Source organism: Hylobates moloch, unplaced genomic scaffold, assembly GCF_009828535.3.
Source record: "Hylobates moloch isolate HMO894 unplaced genomic scaffold, HMol_V3 SCAFFOLD_5, whole genome shotgun sequence".
In the NCBI taxonomy this organism is placed as follows: domain Eukaryota; kingdom Metazoa; phylum Chordata; class Mammalia; order Primates; family Hylobatidae; genus Hylobates; species Hylobates moloch.
The window spans coordinates 46944861-46962022 of NW_026652280.1; the positions used below are offsets into that span (position 1 = coordinate 46944861).

Consider the following 17162-nt stretch of genomic DNA (forward strand, 5'->3'; position numbering starts at 1 on the left):
ACGTTTGTGACGGCTTTACAGGCGGCATGGGTGCTAGGTGGTTTTTCGTGAGAAGGAACGCTAAACAGAGTCAATGAAAGACATATGAGGCAAAATACAAAACTTGGCCTAGCCAATTTACATGACCTCCCTTGTTAATTCAATAGAGAAAAATAAGTCAATTATTTGTCCTAATGCAGGAAGAAAAAAAAAATGTGTGGCTTGTCTTTCTTGATTATATTGATTGGTGTTTTGCAAACAAAGCTACAATTTCTCTGGCTATACCACTCTTTTTGGTGATAATATATTTAAACTCTAAAATTGAAATATAAAACACTATACTTGCAATGATGTGCATTTTGGTACAGACATTTCAATACTCAATATTAAATTATTTAATATTAAATTCAATATTCAATATTAAAATTCAATATTTAAATATTAGACATTTAGATAATTAGATATGAAATATTGAACTTTAACATCTCAATAGTAAACTTTATCTTGTTTACATTTTCGTCCCCAAATGTCTTTGAATCCATACATTCAAGAACAAGTCATTTGTTAGCTTTAAAAAAAAAATTAGTCTTGCAACGTGTCATCTCATTTTTTGCATACAGAGTAGTTATCTCAACCAAGTCTCCTGGCTACCAAAGGACAAGATGGCTACTATATTTACATATATTTTGTCTCTCTTAGCTGTTCCTCAGGCATGACGCCATGTTTTTATCTGCACATGCAAATTCACAGCCTAGATTTTGAACACTTGGTTCTTTTCAGATAATATCTAGACATCCTCTTGAGCAAATTCTCCAGTGTGATAGACAGTAAGCTGCAACCTACTGCCTCTTCAGCATGCACTTTGGGAGGCCGAGGTGGGTGGATCATGAAGTCAGGAGTTCGTGACCAACCTGGCCAAGATGGTGAAACCCCGTCTCTACTAAAAAATACAAAAAAAAAAAAAAAAAAATAGCCGGGCACAGTGGCAGGTGCCTGTAATCCCAGCTACTTGGGAGGCTGAGGCAGGAGAATCGCTTAAACTCGGAGGGCAGAGGTTGCAGTGAGCCTAGATCACGCCACTGCACTCCAGCCTGGGTGACAAAGTAAGACTCCATCTCAAAAAAAAAAAAAAAAGGGGGAATCAGCAGCAGTATTCGTTCTCTTTTCTATTTCTTACATGACCTCTCACCTGAATATCTCTCTTTTTTAACATTCAAGTAGATTACCCTGAGATTAAATTGGATCCTTAATCCTAAATTCCAAGCTAAAAGAAAATTTTCATACAATACCATTTATTCAAAAATGTACTTATTGCAGTAAGACAGCATGAATCTATGTGCTAATGAAACTCAATATCTAACTTTCTACTCTATATACAGGTAAATATATTAAAACTCCCTTAGAGACTAAAGGCTATACAGTGAAAATGATGAGGCATGATACATTAAGGACTACAGACACTTCTAGGAATGTCTAGTTCAAAAGTACCTGAGGAAATAATTCTAAGTCAATTAATAGCTTGACAAACTTAATGAATCTGAAGCTTCCTGGTATCTTTCTCCAGTGCACCCTGTTTCTCTCTTTTGGATGTTATTTCCTGGTTGCTGTTATTACAGCTGCATCACTTTGCCCTTTAATCAAACCTATTCCAAAAAGTTTTACTTAAAAAACAACTATCAATACATGTTTGAAATGTCATCATCTCATCACCGTGGTCCCCTTTGCTGGGGGCTGTACACCATGATAATTAACCTTCATGCCTTCGGCTTGGGAGGCATAACTCACGTCGCGGTCAATTATCCCACTGTAGAGCCCCTAAGGATGGGAAGTATTGCTGCAAAACCTAATTAGTAATTTTTTTGAAAATGTGTATTGTTTACTTGATAGTCTGTAATGACTTCCTCTGAGGCACTATGGCCTATCATGGCAGGGTCCTACTTAGACAATTTTTAGCAGCTCATTGACCTGATAAAAAGACCTGCCATGGTCTGTCGGCGCCCGGCAGCCACCGTTGACAGGATGGACTGTTTAACAGTTCTTTCTAAGTCATTATGGTATATCATGTCAGTTCCCTAGTAAAAGAAGTTTTTTTTTAGATTTAGAACAATCAACTCGATAGACCAAATAAAGAGCTCCTTACAGCACTGAGTGGGAAAAGGCAGATCTCACAAATGTCCCGTCAATCTTGCAGCTGCATCTCTCCTATGGGCTGGTTGACCCAGGCAACAATCCGTAACTTAAAATGAAATTTTTCTGTCATTGCCAAGTTTCCATTCAAAATAGCAAGTACAATCAGTTACTAGTGTAGATTAATTGGTGGTTTAAAAAAAGAGGAAAAGAATCTAGAAATATATGAGACACTCTTCAGATCAGAAAAGTTGCCTAAAACATTTAATTAATTTTACATTGTGTAGATCATGAATGAAACCGGAAGTTCCCCACCTACCCCCTTCCATTATGCTGCTACCAAACTGCTGAAAAATTATGCTGAGAAATCACCAAACCAATTGAGAATAATGAAAACACATTGTAAGCCACCTCTGGGGTAACCTACCCTTACAGAGTTGTACTTGCTATTTTAAATGCAAGCTTGGTATTGACAGAAAAATTTCATTTGAAGTTATAGATTGTTGGCTGGGTCAACCAGCCCATAGGAGAGACATAGCTGCAAGATTGATGGGGCATTTGTGAGATCTGCCTTTTGCCACTCAGTGCTGACAGATTTGAGTCCCAGGATAGCCTACCTAGCCAACCCTTCCAAAAGAATAGAGAAAAAGTGCAGAACACCTTCCCAGTTTAGCAGGGAAATGGGCACATGGCTTTCAGACTCACTAAACCATGAGTCAGCTCATGAATTGCATGTCTGCTGGCTATGAATTTACTGACAGAAAAGAACACATGAAAATATAAATTTAAATGTAGTGCCAATGAATTGTTTTGCTCTCAGATTTAGAATTTAATTCTTCAGTAAAGAGAGGAAAAATTAAAAACTTGGATCAGTAGAAATGCTTGGGTAACTTAATTTTTTTTCAGTAAAAATTGATGTTCGAAGTGTTATTCTTATGGAGATCTTACTTCCTAGCTAATCTAAAAAAATAGAAAAAGCAGTTTGGGAAGCGTTAAGAACAAAGCCTCTATTTCACAGAGTAAATAAAAGACAAGAACTTCATATGTCAAAAATGCGTCAAAGTTTAAATATTTTGTTTCTAGTAATATTTTGTGTTACAAGAAACAATGGGAGACAATATTCTTTTTAACATATCCATTGTTTTTAATCCAATGACAAAAGTCAAAAATTCAAGCTGGGTAAGGATATAGTAATCCAATCTCATGCTTTAGGATATAAACTGACAACTCCAAGAGCCAGAAAGAACTTGTAAAGATCTGTAAAATAAACAGAGTTTAAAGTATATTGGTATGCATTATTATTAATCTTTTTAAAACTTATCTCACAAATACTGAATATTGCTTCTGGCAGTGGGGGCAGGGGAGGCTAAAGGAGGGAGAGATGAACAATTTGAAATAGAAACAGTGTAATCCCAATAAGATATCTTTAATAATATTGAACTTACTTTCCCCCCAAAATAAAATAGCCTAAACCTTGTATGTTCTTCACGTGGCGAAGAGGGGCAGGGAGCATTGTCAAGAGAGACCTGGTATGGTAAGATTTTAGCCTAGAGCGAACGTTCACAGTTGCTGGCAGACCGTTAACAATCAGGTTTCTAAAATGCATTTCAGGAACTCTCACTTTGGTCATGCAAGGGAATAAGTCAAAAGACTCAGAATCTTCACTATTGGAATTTCTACCTAAAAATGCACTTTTCATCAGGAAGTGAAACCTGCTGATTTTTTCCCATTTAGATCCTAACAGTGACACTGTGTGGATAAAGCTAGGAGTACACATGAAGTGTCGCATGAAGAACACCTTGGCTAGAAAAGAGAGCAGGTTCTGACAGGCTGACCAGGTGTCACGGTGAGGAACGAACCAGATCGTAAAAAGTGAAAAAAACTGAATTTTAGACCAGAAAAGGAGTTCACCAAAGGGAGATCTTCCTCTTATTCTTCAAAATCTAAACTCAGTTAAATAGAAGGTGTTCATACTTGTTGTGACTAACTGGCATCTTTTCTTCTAGACTAATGCTGCATAGAACTCACCATTACCAGCTTATAACCCACATAGTCCCAATTCTTTAAAGATGGCCCATTAGTGAAATAAGAAAATGCATTCTAGACCTACTATAGAATCACATGGAAGAAGTGTACCGACCTACCTTAGTGTCAATGGTGGAAAAAAAATATGTGGTACTTTAGGATGGATTTTTGTAGACATGTGTCAGTCTTTTCAATGAAACACTTTAACTTGAAAAGGTAAATGTACTACTAGTAGAATAACTTTGACCTATCATATTCAATGAGAAAGTAACTGAAGCCTGGTTGAGGAAATAGAAGGAATCAGTTTATCTGTATGCACTTAATTTTGCAAGTGCTTTGAAATTTTATTTTATATTTAGATGAGTTATTAGTCCCCCATACCAGAAAAATCTCAATTTTTTAAAGATCAGAAATCCCTTTGATGATCACATTAAAAAGCTTCCTCCAAAAAATGCACATGTGCAAAAACATCTATCTACAGCATTTTATTACAATTTCAGAGCCTCACGGACCCCACAGAAGACATGGACCTGGTTAAGTCTTTACTTTATGAAATCTGACTCGTCTTCTCTTTATTTTATTCCTACTTTTCTCCCTGCCACTGTTTTCATTATTGTTGTTCTTCATTATCTTTCTGAATTTTCCAAGGTACGTATTTCCTTCAAATATATCAAGAAAATCTAGAAAAAGAAAGCATAGCTAAAATATTGCTCTAAAATTATCAACGATGTCTATTAGGATAATTTTAGGAATATCAAAAGTTGAATACATTAACATCCATAACAAATATCATGCCTATATGGTAACAAATTATCTAAACAAATATTAAAGTATTTAGTTGCCACTTAAACATTATTAGGAAATGTTTACATGCAAACATCTTGATGGTCAATTTTTAAAAACCTTTTATCCAGATAATATTAATTGACAGTTCCTGAACATGAACAAAATGCTGGACACTATGACAAGCACTTATATGTATTTGCCAATAGCCCTGTGAGAAAGAGACCATTATCATCCCCATGTTCCAGATGAGCAATCTGAGCCTGAGAGGGGTTGGGTGACATGTCAAAGGCCACACACCTAGTACATCATCTAGCCAGGCAGTCTTAAGAAGCCAAATCGTTAATCACCATGCTACATACTACCTCCTAAATGTTTTGGTACTTCATAAACACAACCTGGAAAATCTCCAAGCAACATACGTTTACTTGATAAAAACCTATAGCACTCCTTGTCTTGCAATCGACATTGAACAAGAATCTTAGCATCTATTTTAATAAAGATCATTAATTCATTAAATATAAACTGTATTTTCTGAGGGGCATGGCACTTAACAATTATACTTATTCAATATTGGACCACATGTTTTCCTTGTGAAGTATATTATTCCAGTAGTATCAGTGAAAAAAAGAAGCGAAGAGTCAAAGCCTTGCTTGAAGTTTCAAACTAGTCATCCTAACTCCCAATTTTTGATTGCTATTTGAATGTTATTCTCCCTCAGCTCATATTTTATTACTTGACAAGTTTTACATCTTCTTCCTTTAAAATATCTTTTGCATCACCCCTTTCTATTTCTTCTACTAAAACTCTAATTCAGGTCCTCAGTATCTTCAAATCTCACTCCTAAATTATGGCATATTTTAGGATTGGTCTCTCTGCCTACAATCCTTCCAACACAGCTTGTATCTTTTGCTTTGATGGAATAATGGGATAATATAGTCAAAAGCCTCTCTTAAAGAGGGACTTAAAATATCTTAACAGCCTTTTAAGAACCAACACAAAAAGCTATTTAGATGAAATTCCTGTAACTGGTTATATAGGTGCAAAATTTGAACATTATATGAAGTTCACAAAAGTTATTCTATTTGCAGTAGTAGTACTAAGGGTAAAAAAAGGGATAATTGAAGAAAAATTTTGATGATGTAGTTCTCTTATAAATTGGGAACAATGACCCTTGAAGGACCATAAAGAAAGTGAATGTCAAGATAATTTATTATTGTTACATTATCTACCTCATTTTTCACTTTGTCTTACAGAGCTACGATATCCTTACAGGGTACTGAATATCCCAAATATTGCCGTGATCGTATAGTGGTTAGTACTCTGCGTTGTGAATATCCCAAATATTAATGAACACTTAACAGTGTATAAACAACAAGATAAAAAGGGCTGAAATAAAGAGTTGGTAAATTTCTCCTCTACTATTACTTTAATATCAAGAATATTAACCAGGAAGGGCAATACATATGATTACTGTAGAAGGTCTCAGACTTATAAGGTATACGTGTAATTTTTAAAGATTTGCAACCCTTTCTGAAGCACAATGCACCACTTTCCCTGACTAGCTGTGTGGTGCTTATCTTATTTCAAAAGGTAACATTTCACAGCTCCTCTTGTGATTTACTGTGGGTTCTTTTCATTGTAGAAGAGCCAGTTTCTATGCATGTCGGTTGGACAAGCATTTATACGTTATTGGTGGAAGGAATGAAACTGGCTACTTGTCCAGCGTGGAGTGCTATAACCTAGAAACAAATGAATGGCGCTATGTGTCCTCTTTGCCACAGCCTCTGGCGGCTCATGCGGGAGCAGTGCACAATGGGAAAATATACATTTCAGGCAAGTAATTCCTCCACTTTCTGTTACAAAGTTCAGTTCCAAAGCACTCTCTTGACTTGTATGTCTATGTTTATTTCACAGGGGGTGTACACAATGGAGAATATGTCCCATGGCTATATTGCTATGACCCAGTAATGGATGTCTGGGCTCGAAAACAAGATATGAACACAAAACGCGCAATTCACACTTTGGCTGTAATGAATGATCGCTTGTATGCAATTGGAGGAAACCATTTGAAAGGTCTTTTTGTTGTTGTTTTGTTTTTTAGTCACAAAAACATTTGCACCACATATTTCTTGCTAAGGGGGTTTCTCCTTAGATAATTGTAGTTAACCAAGTAAAAAACATGTTGACCTAATAAAATCTACTCTATGTAAATTGGCAGTACCCTTGAGCAAGCATTTATTTTGGCTTTTCTGCAGATAGGATTATTTTTAAGTTACCATACACATAAAAGAAATGAATAATGATGTCTACAGAAAATAAGAAACAGGAGCATTAATAACTGAAGAACACAATTTGTCGTAACAATGAATTCACTGAAATAAATTATTTCTTATCACCAAAGTTGTAGTAATGAATTTTTTCCAGAAAATTGTTTTCTGCAGTAATCATAAAGAACTTTAGTCATAAGTGCACAAAGCTAATATGTGATTTCTTTAAAGGTAGTATTTACCAGATTTTTGTGTCTAAATTTAGAATTTTTTAAGAATTCAATAGCAAGTCACTTATGATTATCAAATTCTGTTGCTTTTTTCAATAAAAAAGCATAGCATTTTTAGAGACATGTTTTGGCACCTTTCCTTCCCTAGATATGTATATGACTGCAACTTTTTGTAGTGTACGTGCACATATATAACATGTGCATGCATGTAACACTGAATGTGATAGGAAAACAGAGAGACCTATGATATCGAGAACATTATTGAACTGCTTTGGGCCTCAGCTTCCTCATCTGAAGATGAAGAAACTGCTCTATGATCTCTAAAATCTCTTTCAGCTCTCCTAGTCCATGATCCCTGAAATTGAGCTAAATGGGAAACAGGCTATCTAAGTATGGTAGATAACGCACATGTGTGCATTTATTTTTTAATAGTATATACATCTTTTTAAATGGCTTAGACCTAGATGTTTTTTCCATTTTCCTAATACATATCTACCTGTAGATGTAATAAAGCCTGAACAGGTGTAATTTTTATGTAGATACTTCCAAGTTCATGTTCATTCGTCAAGTTCACGTTCAGAAATGCCAATAGCCTAGTGCATGTCTGCTGCTTAGCTTAAGTGCTCTCCCCAATGAGAATGGATTTTCTTTACTACTGTGACTCTTCCCTTTTTATTCTTTATCTCTTTCAATGGTGCTCTTTCATTTCAAGCCACACACCATTCCTTTACGTCGACATGTTTTGTATTAACTTTGTATCCTTCTATGTTAAAATGTGATTTCATTTCTTTTGCACAAGATGTTGTCTAAATGCTCTAGGATCTTCTAACATTTAAGGTTAGGTTTGGACAGAAAGACTCAGGTAATGACAATCTAAATGAGAAATAGTGCACACACATCAAAACTGGGTTAGCTCAAGGAGGCATCATGGTGAGGAGAGGATATAGACATTGTATCTATGCCTAGGTTTGATTCTAGTTATGCACTTTCTAGTTGTGTAGTCTCACTCAAGACACTTAACCTCATGTCTGTAAAGGAAGGATAATTATCCTTGCCTTGATGGTTTCTGTGAGGATTACAGTTCCCATTGTCACAGAGAAGGCATATATATCTTCAAATGATGCCTCTAAGGTCAGAACCTGGAATTTGCCCAAGTGCCCATTCTAAGTGTATATGCTTCAAAAATTATCATCAATAATCTTAATGGTAAAGGAAAGGAATATACTCTGGAGTTGCAGTGAGTATATTGTTCTATTGTTCCACCATCTATGTGATTTATTTTCTGAAGGAAGTTAGTAACCGAAATAACCTGTCTACCTCTTCAAGAACAAAAGTTTCTCCACTTTTTTATTCATCTTCTCAATTATTTTAAAGAATCCAGTATGTTGGTTACTTTAGAATACACACTGAGATTGTCAGCTAGCAAATATCCATAGCCTGCATTTAACTACAGGAAAAAAAAATGAAAACATTAAGGGTTTGATCTGCTTGGTGAGCATGAAGCTCCCACTGGGTGTTTCTCACCCTCTAAATTAAAGGCAGGGCTCCAGTAGAGTCCAGGAACTTAAGTTGTTCTCAGTGACCTAGGTACTGCCCCAGACACCAAGAACCCTATCAGAAACTGTGGGAGAAGCTCTTCAGTGAAAGGTACTCAGCCTCCTACTCTAAAGCTTGATTCTTGGTAAATATTAGAAACCATTTACATCATCAGAGTTGTTTATAAACATAGTCAAATTGTGAAAAAGGTAAAAGATGCTGAACAACGTATTTTCAATCTATTAAAACATTCTGAGAGAGTTAAATATTCATTTGAGAAAAAGCAATACAATTTAGTCTGCAAGAGTCTGAGTTCTGAAGCCTCTCCTGGATTCAAATCTCAACCTATCTACTTACTGACTTGTGACTTAACTCGAGTAATTGCTTTCTCTGTCCCTCAGTTCCCTTATCTATAAAATGAAAGTAAGGACAGGGACTATCTCATAGAGTGATGGAAGGGATTGAATGAGTTCATTTAAATCAAGCCCTTAGAAAAGAAAATTAGCATATTGTAAGTGCCCTGTACAATGCTTGCTTAAACTATTATTTTAAACATTTTTAAATAAGGTTTTAATAAACCATTTTAATAAGATCTATCCATATATAATCAACCTTTACTAATGACATCTGCTCAGGCATTCTTGCTTTGAAGTAATCTAAAACAACTAAAGTTTCTTTGGGGTTTTCTAGGTCTTTCTGACATTTCTCCCAATCTCAGTGAATTTATGCATTTGTGTCTTCAAAAACATAATTATCTATTTTGGCTTGAGACCTGTTTTTAAAAGAAGGCCTAGCCTTAAATTGGGACTCGGAGATTTTATTATTTTGTTGTTCCACTTTGTTCTGTCACTTAGGTTTCTCCCACCTTGATGTAATGCTTGTGGAATGCTATGACCCAAAAGGTGACCAGTGGAATATACTCCAAACTCCCATTTTGGAGGGTCGAAGTGGTCCTGGCTGTGCAGTGCTTGATGACAGCATTTACCTTGTGGGAGGCTACAGCTGGAGTATGGTATGTGTCCACATTTACTGCATCCTCCTTTATTTCGTTTGTGCTTACGTTTTCTGTATCCTTCCAAATGTGTTATCCTCCACACATGTACCTTTTTAGAGTATCATACTTACATGCAAGCAGTTGCTTTAGGTAGTAAAATAGGATCAGCCTGGTGGCTGTTGAACTGGCTTGCTAGCTGATCAACAGCATCACAAGGTGTGGTAGGTCTCCTTTCTCTCCTATCTCTGTGATCTTGTGATTCTGTCTCCCCAACTAAAAGTCAAAATGAGGTGATTTTACAAATGTTCTGCAGTTCAATAAGAGAGTCTGAAAGGTTTCTGACCGGTAAGGCATGAAAAATGGAAATTCATTCTCCAATATTCATGAAATCTATTTAGGATGTGTGATTTGCCATTGATTTTTCCCCTTATTTTCCCTCTTTATCGTGAAATTTTCTAAACATACACAAAAATCGAGATTAGAATGGGCCCCATTAACCCATCATTCAGCTTCAACATCCATCAGCATTTTGCCACACTTCATCTATCCCCTCTTTTAAAATCTTTGGCTCAGGCAATATGAAGTAGATCCCAGATGTCATATCATTTCACCCTAAATGCTTCAGTATTTACCTTTTAAAAATCGTTAACTTACGTAAATACACTCACTCTCCAAAAAGTTAACAATAATTCCTTTATATTCATTTTTATATTCAAATATTTGCCATTGACTTTTAAAAAAGATGTATTTTTCAAATTGACATATCCAAATCAGGATCCAACAAGTCTTTCTTATATTTCATCATTATGTCTCATATATCTCTTGCAATCTAAAACATTACCCTGACTCTTTTTGTTTCATGCCATTGACTTCTTGACAAAAGAGGGTCAGTTATACAGAATACCCTACATTCTGAAATTGGCTAATGACTTCCTTGTGGAGTCATTTGAAATAGTCCTCTGTCTGCATATTTTCTAGAGACTGGAAGTTAGAGATAAGGGCATAATTAAATTCAGCTTCTTTCGTTTTCCTTTTTTTATTTCTTTTGTTAACTTTTTTTTTTTTTGGCAAGAACACCTGAGAAGGTGGCTTTGTAGTTCAAATCACAGTACATCAGGAGACACATCGGGTCTAGCAGATTACATATTCACTTTTAAAATGATGAACATTTGTATATTTTCCTGATTACCTGTGTTAGTTTTATAAGATTATTTTGGTGGTTTTAATAATATTATTTGATTTTATTTCTTTTGCTTCTAACAAGATTGTGACATAACGTTTTGGGGAGCTTTAAAACATTATTAGTTATATGTAGGCAAATATGTATTGACATACATAACTAGATATTCGTATGTGCACTTGTTTGCTTGTACAAATTGTTAGCTGCAAGAATATATTTGTTTGGAAGCAGACATTGGGGCATTTTCAGAAAAATAAGTATTAGGTTGGTTGGCTCTTTTGTTTGTTTCCTATGATAAACACAAAGCTGCCTTGGTTTGGGGAGGAAAATGTTACACAAGCACTAGCCTCTAAAGTTGACAAAGAAAACAAGATTAAGGACATTTTATTTCTCATGTGGCCTCTTGAAAATAAATAAATATATGAGAAAGCTGACAAACTTTCATTTCCAGTTTACTTTGAACTGGTTTCAATCCTAGCTCTGATTCTTCACAGTAGCAAAATAAAAATGGAGAAGTGAGACAACAATCTGAAATAAAATTGTCATAACTATTTGAATGTTTAAGGTAAATTTGTTCTTTTTTTTAACTAAAACCAGCTGGATAACTTCTATTTTTAGTATATTATTTTTATGTATGTATTTATTTATTTAAGCCAGGATCTTACTCTGTTGTCTAGGCTGGAGTACAGCGGCATGATCAGAGCTCATTATAACCACAATCCTCCTGTCCTAGCCTCCCAAGCAGCTGGGACTACAGATGTGCACTATCATGCCCAATTTGTTTTTATCTTTTTTAGTGTGTGTGTAAAGATGAGGTCTTGCTATGTTGCCCAGGCTGGTCTCAAATCCCTGGGCTCAAGTGATCCTCTCGCCCTAGTTGCCAAAGCTCTGTGATTATAGGCGTGAGCCACTGGGCCCAGCCAATGTAGGATTTGTTGAGCATCTAGGATCCTCTAGGTATTTATTTAACTTGTATTATTAGTCACACACACACAAAAATTTTTTTTGAAATTTTGTCAATCTTAGCTTTTCCTTTGGAATAGAACAGTTTAAAATCCATTGTTTTCATTTGGAATTATTTAGCAAGAATGGAGAACAGATATTTTCTTTTCAATATATTAATAAATGTGATCAGTAACTTTGCCATTGCACTTCTCTAGCTTCCTTCTCTAAATGCTCCCTCCTCTGTCATTACAGGGGGCCTACAAGTCATCTACAATATGCTATTGTCCAGAGAAAGGAACCTGGACAGAACTCGAAGGAGATGTAGCAGAACCGTTGGCAGGCCCTGCCTGTGTGACAGTTATTCTGCCCTCTTGTGTACCATACAACAAATAACACCAGGAAACTCTGGAATGAACAGTATCACATTCTAGGAAGCAATGGCAGGTGACATCACTATTATAATAGGAACAATGCATTCTAATGGTACAACTGCCAAAACCCACCCTTGGTTTCTGATGATTTATAAGTAACTACAAAGGAAGAGACCTGTTCTTGAACAGATGCTATGTCTATAACTCAGATCGCACCAAACTTCCTGTGGTGACAGACTCTTCCATTTCAGACTGGTTTTATCTTATCCCAGCTTTACAAAAACTCTTCATGTGAATCTTAGCTTGCAAAAGGAGAAAGATAAAATACAGAAGACTGGCCCCAGAGAGACCTGAGATCAGTATTGTGCATTGTAGTCTACCTGCATGTGATCTATGTTGACATTTCGGGGATATTGTGTTCAAGAATGATTCCAAATTTGAGCCACCAAAATACACTGCATTACAGAAATTGCCACTTGATTCTGTATTCTTAACCTTTGGCTACTTCACAGCCTCCATTGGCAACACTGTTATTGAAAATCATATAAGATTAAAGAGAGGCATTTTCGTTTCTATACAACTTCATTTCGTACACCTTCTGCCCTTACAGCACCTCATGGGATCAGAAAAGAGAAAGATGTTGGCTCTTGTAATAAATGCTTTCTACCCTATAGGTTCTAGGCTAGACAGAGTCATCATTTCTGTGTCCTCAATTTTATCTGAAAGATTAAAACAAAATACATTATGTCCTATTCAGTTCACAGAGGTTTGTGCTTTTTCATATTTTGTGGTATATAAGTAGTGAACACACATGTTATTTACTTCAAAAGACAGGATTGACAAATTCAGTCAATACTATTTTAGAGATTCTGTTAGATGATATGTCTGACCCAAATTTAATCCATAATAAAAAAATGGGAGCTTGTTTTCAGGAATTCAGGGATGAAAAGAAAGAATAATTTCTATTAAGTAGAATTCCAGTTGTCTTTCTGTTTCTAAAACACAGAACTTACAAGAGCCGCAGGAGCCAATTATAGCACCTGACAAAATACTTCTCCTCTTCCTCACCTTCGGGTGGCTCTAGACACTTGACTTAGGATCGTTATTCCCCCAATTCATCATATTTTGTTTGTTATCACCAGAGATGCCTGAACTCAGTTAAGCGAGCAATTGCTAGTTGTCTTGAGGAGCATGAGGAATTCAGGAGCAGAAGGTCAGGATAGCATGAGATAGTCTCAGTGTGGCCAACCAAAAGGACAAAACTGACAGGAATGCACATTCGATTTTCAAGCGCTTCAGAGCTTGAACAACTTTAGGAGTAAATAAAAGCCTAAAATATTTTTTAACCATCCAGAGATGGTGTTGAATCCTTCAACAAATGTGTCATTCAAAACAGTAATTAGGGAAATCCCACAGATGAAAAATGCCTTGGTGATAAGCTTTCATGGCAGAGCACGTCAAGATAAATGGGTATACTAGAATCCAATGCCGTTTCTACAGTAAAGTGCAATCTTCGTTGTTTTTGTATTTATTTGTATGTTCAGATCCAAAGGATCCGTTGTAAAAATATATATATAAATATATGTATATCCAGTGCAATCAACTTTCATTTCTTTTTCCTTGAAAACATATGAGTATATAGAAAGAAAAGTTACAGTACTCTGTGGGAAAATCTCAGCTGACATCATGAATAGAATGAGGTCTGCTTCAGAACCTTTTGTTGTCAACTGTCACTGTTTCTTCCAAAAGTCACAGTTTGTACAAGAACATTTGCTTTCCTTAGACTTGTTCTGCATTTTATTTTTTATTTCTCGCCAAAATAAATAAAAGCATTTATGAGAACTATAAGTAAAGCTTTCTGTATTTCAGAAAGACATAAGTTACTAGAAAGTGAAAAGTGAATAAATAAGTCACAGAGAATGTAAATTTTGTACAGTATTAGAATGTGTAAATGAAGCTTGCTTGGAAGGGGAAAACTTTAAATAAAAACTTTATGTACTAATTCAACTGTCTCTCATATCCTACTTACATAGCATATGTATAAATCTCTACATTAAACTGTTTGAAGGTTTGTGATACGTAAATGCCTAAATATTTTCGTTCTGAAGCTATGATTTACAAGTGTATTTGGCTTTCTCACAATATGTAAATGTATACAGTATGGACAGTGCTAAAATTATGGAATACTTCTGGAAAATGTTGTGAGTTTAAAATCATGAGTGGAATCCGATGTTTTCACTACAAGAGTGTTATAATAAGACATAACTTATCTGAGATCAAATAACTAAATATTTATACACATTATTAGAAGCACCATATGTGTTAAAAATACCTGCACCCTTTTTAAAGAATAAGTGAATCACACATTTAATTAAATCAATTATCAAATATATAGTATTTAATTTTATTCTCTTTTGAAGATCTGATGAAGTAGTTGTACAGGGCAATTAGAGGGACTATGGGAGACATAGGGGGAACTAAGGCTTGTAGTTAAGGGTGGTAGTTGGGCAGTCTTCCAGGCAAAGAGCTGTGTAAGATCAGGAACTAGGTTCAGAAGCCCGTAAGCTAGGGGGAATTTACTTTAATGCTTCCCAGCCAGATCTATCATTATTGATAATTAAACTCAGAATTAAAGGATCTTTTGATTCTCCCTAGTATTCCATAAGAAAGAGTAATGGAGTTTCTTTCTCCTTTCATTGGATCTTCTCCTCCACATAGTAGAGTAGCACACCAAAAGAAGACCCTTCTCCTGAGCCAATGGCTAGTTGCTGAAGGGCTTCTCCAAATCCCCTGAAATACCCAAGGCTCCAGTGCTGATTAAATATCATGAGATGTTAAGAAGGCATGCTTATCTTTTTCCTAATCCCAATAAACCACCTACCTGATGTCCCTTGCTAGATTGTACTTTCATGTTTTATATTTAGTTAATACTAAGGAATTTGGGGTAAAATGGAAATACACTGAGGGGGCAAAAGATATTTTTTCTAAGAATACATCTTAAAACTGACTAAAACTGGAAGAATGCATATACAGACCAGATTTTTAAAATTAATTAAGCTGTGTCTGTGAGCTTGAAATTAGTGTCTGCATTTGTTCTACCCTATTCAGCCAAAGTCATATTTTCCCAGCTGCTTGACACTTACATCACTTAACAAACTATCATCATTATCAACATGGTAAATATCAAGTATTCATTGAATATATCCCAAAGGGCATCGTTATAAATGCCAGACTTCTGATTAAACTTAATTCTTTAGGTCAAAACAGTTTTAAAAAACAAACAAATAAGCTAAAACGAGTAGTAAAGCACACCAAAGCCAACTAATACACATTGATGAGTACCTTGATAGACTGAGTTCTCACAGAAAGGACTGATCATGACTGATCATGCCTGACTTTCTAGAAGCACCTAACCTTGAGGATATTAAAACTTTGGTGGAAAATATTATGCCAATAAGAAGTAGCAGAAGGGTCAATGTAGGAATAAAATATTCAAATGCATAGTATATTTGCTTTGTGTCACTGTAGCTATATAGTGCTGCTCTGAATTGTAGAATAAATATACACAAAATATAGGGTGGGGTGTCTTTATGGAGGTTATCTTAGTCCATTTTGTGCTGGTAGAACAGAATACCTGAAAGTGGGTAATTTATAATGAGCATAATTTACTGGTTCACAATTCTGAAGGCTGAAAAGTCTAATACCAAGCTTCTGCCATCTGGCCAGGGCCTTCTTACTGTGTCATCCTATGGTGGAAACCAAGAAAATGAGAGAGACAAGAGAGGCCCAATGTGGCACCAATTCCACCCATGAAGGTGAGCCCCTGTGACCTAAACACCTCTGAAAGACCTCACCTCTTAACATTGTTAGAATGGCAATTAAATTTGAATATGAGTTTTGGAGGGGACAAACATTCAGGCCATAGCAAAGGTATTCTACATTTGTTGACTCTATAGGCTTGGTGCAGTAACAAAAAGTGCATTTTTAGATATGCATAGTAAAAATGTGCTTAAAGAATGCAACATAAAAGTTTAGAAAAAGAAAAAGTTTTCTATAAATTGAAGCTTGAGTGGCTTATTCTATTCTATTCTAGGTTGTTGCCTAGCATATATTAAGGACCCAGTAAATGTTAATTCTTAACGTTAGCAGTAGTAGTATTATTTTAGTGTATTTTAGCTCACTAATGATGCTAAAGACAAGACAATGAAGTAAATTAATGCATGGGACTGTCTACTCCTCAAGCACAGAAGAATTATATCACTTCAGATAAAGTAATAAAGTGATTGTAACCTCCCTTTCCCTTCTTTACTTATTAAGCTGACTCTTATTCTGTGGCCTTCCAAATCCCTTATATACAACACAATGGCCTGTAGGGGTAGGCTGGGGAAAGGTGAACATTTGGTTGCAGGGAGATAGCAGGCTCTTTGCTTCCAATCACGTTGCTCAAATCTGGAACACTTGACCCATCAGTCACCTCAGGTGCACATGTGCACCATAATAACAGTCCCACAAAACCTGCCACCAGCACCCAAGCATACCATCAAAACCTGAGAATCACCCCACCTCATCTCCCACCACTGATGTCTGTGCACTCTTTTTGGAGGCCTGAGAACAGGCCCACTCAGCCTGCTGCCACCACCACCACTGGTACCACCCACACATGTCACCAGGGGCCTGGGGACTGCCTCACCCAGCCATAGCAGCCACCACTGACACCAGCTC

The 17162-nt window shown here is 36.0% G+C and overlaps 1 protein-coding gene across 1 annotated transcript in view; it reads left to right on the forward strand.

Moving 5' to 3' along the window:
• KLHL14 (kelch like family member 14) overlaps window positions 1-14442 on the forward strand; it is a 100790-nt gene extending 86348 nt beyond the window's left edge. The window contains exons 6-9 of the mRNA XM_032151716.2: window positions 6560-6750; window positions 6832-6990; window positions 9805-9962; window positions 12322-14442. Coding sequence (XP_032007607.1) covers window positions 6560-6750; window positions 6832-6990; window positions 9805-9962; window positions 12322-12462 — 649 coding nt within the window. The 3' untranslated portion in view covers window positions 12463-14442. The remainder of the gene's footprint in view (window positions 1-6559; window positions 6751-6831; window positions 6991-9804; window positions 9963-12321) is intronic.
• The last annotated feature ends 2720 nt before the right edge of the window (window positions 14443-17162 follow it).